Source organism: Neltuma alba, unplaced genomic scaffold (genome assembly GCF_004799145.2).
Source record: "Neltuma alba isolate B1F8T4 unplaced genomic scaffold, ASM479914v2 tig00012143_pilon, whole genome shotgun sequence".
Classification (NCBI taxonomy): domain Eukaryota; kingdom Viridiplantae; phylum Streptophyta; class Magnoliopsida; order Fabales; family Fabaceae; genus Neltuma; species Neltuma alba.
Window position 1 is genome coordinate 278721 of NW_021636692.1, and position 4718 is coordinate 283438.

General features: G+C 40.7%; 2 protein-coding genes across 2 annotated transcripts; one reads left to right on the plus strand and one right to left on the minus strand.

Moving 5' to 3' along the window:
* The first annotated feature begins 231 nt into the window (after positions 1-231).
* On the plus strand, positions 232-1584 carry LOC114723503 (piriformospora indica-insensitive protein 2-like). The gene has a single exon (XM_028909684.1). It carries the CDS (start codon positions 232-234, stop codon positions 1582-1584), a length of 1353 nt encoding a protein of 450 aa, XP_028765517.1.
* Positions 1585-1982: 398 nt separating this feature from the next.
* Positions 1983-2754, minus strand: LOC114723473 (CRIB domain-containing protein RIC7-like). Its single transcript, XM_028909651.1, has 2 exons — positions 2645-2754; positions 1983-2464 (listed from the first exon to the last, which is right to left on the minus strand). Exons 1-2 carry the CDS (start codon positions 2656-2658, stop codon positions 2080-2082), a joined length of 399 nt encoding a protein of 132 aa, XP_028765484.1. The 5' UTR covers positions 2659-2754; the 3' UTR covers positions 1983-2079.
* Between the last annotated feature and the right edge of the window lie 1964 nt (positions 2755-4718).

Sequence of the window (4718 nt, forward strand, 5' to 3'; positions counted from 1 at the left end):
GCGTCGCAGTGACACTGCCAGTAGAGTGCGCTTCCTTCACCAATATTATCCTGACATTCTCTGCTTCTTTTCTCTTCCCTGTCCTTCTCCTTCCCCACCTACTCTCTGCTTCAATTTTCATGTTTTTGTATGTTGAACCAATCAAGTCAAGGTATTTACTTAACTCACTATGCGATCCCATACATAACCTGCACCTCTGTCTCCCAGCTTCTCTCTCATTCGCTTGTTCCCATGGCTTCCGCTTTCTTTCCTCTCGCTCTTCTTACCTTCTTCTTGTCCATGGCGCTTCTCTCTCACCAGCAACCTCCTCTCCTCTCGGCCGAGCGTGAAGCTCTTTTCCACGTCCTTTACTCTATCAACTCTGATATTCCCTGGCGATCCCTCTTCAACGATGATGATCTGTGTGTGTCCGCTCCTCATGGCGTTGTTTGTGGTTACCCCTCTGAATCCAGTGAAACGGCACGCATTGTGGAGCTGAGTTTCGGGTATGTTTCCGACGAAGCTCCGAACCCTCCTTGTTCTGCCAACGCTACCCTCGACCCTCTTCTCTTCACATCTTTCAAATACCTCCGCAAGCTCTTCTTCTACCGATGCTTCAATGAGTCTCTGGTCACCGTACCAGACGTTTCGCCTAGTTTTGCTTCCACCCTGGAGGAGCTTGTGTTCATCGAAAACCCATCTCTGGTTGAGCCTTTCAGTGGTTTTCTCCGAAATTGCACGAGTCTGAGGAGGCTGGTTTTGTCCGGAAATGGGTTTTACGGGGAAGTTCCACAAGAAATAAGCCAGTTAATCAATTTGGAAGAGATCACTCTTTCAAGAAATCACCTTGCTGGTGAGGTTCCTGGAAGTTTGGGTACGTTGAAGAAACTGAAGATTCTTGACCTGAGTCAAAATGGGTTTGAAGGGTACGTCCCTAAGTCTCTGGGTAATCTCACGGAGCTTCTTAAGCTTGACCTGAGCTTCAATAGGTTTAGCGGTGAAATCCCAGAAAGCTTCGGAAATTTGCAGGGTCTTGAGTTCTTGGACCTCCGCTACAACCAGTTGGGCAATTTTGGAGTGCCTCAGTTCATAGGACAGATTTCCCAATTGAGGGAGATATACTTAAGCGGGAATTTACTAGGAGGGAAAATTCCAGAAATATGGGAAAACCTTGGAGGTGTGACAAGAATAGGATTTTCTGATATGGGTTTAACTGGTAATATCCCTGCTTCCATGGGTGTTTATCTCAGAAATCTGTCTTATCTCGGTCTTGATAACAACAATCTACAAGGACCTGTACCAGAGGAGTTTGTGTTTCTGAATGATGCTGATGAGATCAACATGGAGAACAACAATCTGAGCGGTAGAGTGCCATTTTCAACGAAAATTTTTAGAAAACTTAAGTTAGGAGGAAACAGAGGACTCTGTGTGGACCACCAATTGAGCAAGCAAGCTGAAAACAAGGGCTGTTTAGGGCAGCTAAAGCTCTGCAACAAGCCAGATATTCCTAATGCTGTCCTTTTCAATGGGATCTCTTCCCTGCTTTTTGATCTTCAATTGTTGTTCATGTCTCTGGTTATTATTTTTATCTTTACTGTAATATAGAAGTTGTTCGTACACATGCAGCATGGGGCTTCTGGTCTAGTTAAAGCAGGGCGAGCGTTTGTTTTCAGTAGTTTTGGCGAGATTAGAGAGAAATCAAGTCAATGTCACATAGTAGGAAAGCGAAAGTGATGGCGACGGTAGAGAAATATTTAGGAAGTTTTCTTTTTGTTCATAACGAAGTTACATTTTAGTTAATGCATACCTTTTTCATTATTTGTCATAATTTATAATGATGGCATTTTAACAGAAACAACAAAATTATAATAGTACCAATAAGTGGACAGGAAGGAGCAAGGCTCTGTGAAAGGGGGCAAAGATTAGTGAAAGGATAAAAAAGAATGATGTATTGAAAAATAATGGAGAAGTTCTACTTTTCAAGTCTTAACTAAGCAACATTCTAACTACTGGATATGAAGTTACACCAATTTTTTCAAGAACTCCTCACTCGATCCATTTTCGCCCCGTCCATCTATTTCAACGGGCCTCTGTTCCTTGTTAGACTTGGGGGACGGGTCCGACTGTGGGCCCGAAACCAGAAGTCGGATCCAAATGTGAGGCTTTCAATCTGGATTTGGAAGGGCCACCACCAGCGCCACCGCTAGAAGAAATTTCCTTCGACTTCTTGCGCCGCGACTTCTTGGGAATGTCGGGTAGGTTTCCGCCGGGAGACTCGCTTCCTTGGTTCTGACCTAAGGGTGCGGGTACCCTGGCGGGTCTGGATGGATCAGATGGATCTCTGGGTTTGGGTGATTTCCTTGACTGCCTTGGTCTGTCTGACTTTTCCCTTGTCGGAGAATGAGCGACACTGCCCGATAACTGTCGTCTTGATGACTTGGGCAGGTCGGGCCGGTTCCTCACTTGAGAGTTCGCTAACCTGAATCTAATCTCCAAACAATCAAACAAACACCAGCTCGACGGTTATTTTCATCTCAAAAAAATTCTAGTCTGATTCTTGAAAAATGATGTCTGTTTCATAGATTTTATCAAATTAAAATATATACTTTCCTTATAACCATGAAAATGATAGTATTTCAATTTTTTTTTGGGGGCAATTATGTACCTTCTGGAACCCATTTGACTCCATTACCGGGCTCTGTCATCTGGATGCTCCCGCGGAGACTCGAAGGTGCAGATGAGTACGAGGACGGAGATTTAAACTCGTTCATCTGAAGAAGTTATTGTACGTAAGGCCTCACATGATGAGAAATTTAGAACAGTAGTTTTATAATGCAAGGGAAACAAGTCTTCTTAACGGGAAAAAATGATTAAGAAAAAACAAAGGATTACCCAACTAGGAGTATTCACAGAGGGACCATCCCATCCTATATGAGCCACATGCTTTACATCAGTGGGAAGACCAATTTGCATTTCTGGTTCTTTTTCATTATCTGCAAAAGGGGGCATATCTTTAATAACTTGTTAAAAATTGCCCTAATTAATCATAGCAAGGAAAGGTTTATTACCAAACATCTGAGTAAGGTATCTAAAGCCTTTGAACACGCCCTTCACCTTAGGAGTGGACATATTGATCCTCTCAACACAATATATTATTCTGTGCCTAGATTTAGATACCCTTCAGTAATTCTGGAGCCAAAATTGAGTTGGCGAGGACATTACCCACAATGCCACCTATTACAAAAGTTCTCTCCGAAAGCAACATTCAAGAAACCATGTGTTGTAAAGTTGAAGAAATGTTGCAGGGAAAACCCTCAGGCCTCAGGGTGGGTGGAACATGGGTGTTTCAGGGTTTTTCTGTTCGGTTCTCAAGATACGAGGATACGTTGCCCTATGTCTCTTGTCATTTGCAAACGCAGAAGATATGAATGGTTCAAAAACCGAAGACAGTTCTGGAGGTGGCAGTGATGAGAAAAGGGATGAAGCTAGAAAACAGAATCTGTTTAAAGCATGCCCATTTTTCATTTCCTTGATTCAATGGCAACAGTTGGTCTGTCAATTTAGCCCATCAAATGAAAACCGGGAATCTCTCGAAATTTTAGCTGTGAAAATGGGTGAGATAAAAGATGTCAATCTTAAAGGTGCTAAATTTAGTGAATTTTTGACAGGTCAATTTTACAAGACAACTCTCCAACGGAGAGAATAGTGTTGACTGGAACTACCTAGACATAAAGCCACAACAAAGTAAAGCAGTCAAATTACTTCTTTCGGTTCTAAATATAAGACTATGTTTAGGATTAGAGGAATAATATTTATACAGTCGCTAGCGAAAAAATATATGTAGATATATATACACACATATATATATATATATATATATATTTGCGCAGTCTTGTTAAAAGCCTTAGATATTTCGCGAGGGAAGCCGGCATTCGAGTGGTGGCCGGGCGAAAACTGAAGCAGTTATAAGAGGAGAAAGCGAGCGGGTCCCAATTATCAGGGGCATAGATGCTCTGCAACTGCATTCTTGTCCATGCAATGCTGTGTGCCAACGGATTTCCGGAACTCATCCCTGTGATAAATTTAAATCATTATTATATCATCATATGGATGTAATTTTTAAAATAATTTAAGCTAAGATATATATTTGGTCTTTTAATGTAAAGTTTTAATTTGACCTTTTAGCTTTAAAAAATATACTTTTGGTCTTCTAATTCTAAAATCGTTAGTCTTAAATGATAATTTTTTCTGACAATCATGGTTGTTTGAAAAATTAAACTTAATATATTAACACTTAATAATAATTTATCAACATTTAAGAGCTCAATATCATCATTTTTTGTTAACGATTTTCGGGTTAGAAGACTAAAAATTTATTTTTTAAAATTAAAAGACTAAAATAAAACCTCATACAAATTTAAAAGACTAAAAATATACTTTAGTCAATAATTTATTTTTTTCAAAACAAATGATAATTATAACAAAAGTTGAATGGTCCAAATACAACCTAAATAAATGATCAAGATTGACGATTGGCAACCATGCTTCGGGATGCGGTTCCATTCCGGCATATCGTGCCGTTGCTGCCTCTCACCGGGGGGGGGGGGGAATCTGCAATCAGTGATCAGATCAGCTTGAGGTGCTGATTATATAGACACGTCGGCCCCACGACAGCGGTGGATTATGGATTTTCAAATCGTGTTCCTAAATTTGCAGGAGTCCACAAATACAATAGCAGA

Excerpts from the sequence above, each read along its gene's own strand:
- LOC114723503 (XM_028909684.1), top strand. The coding sequence starts at position 232 with ATGGCTTCCGCTTTCTTTCCTCTCGCTCTTCTTACCTTCTTCTTGTCC.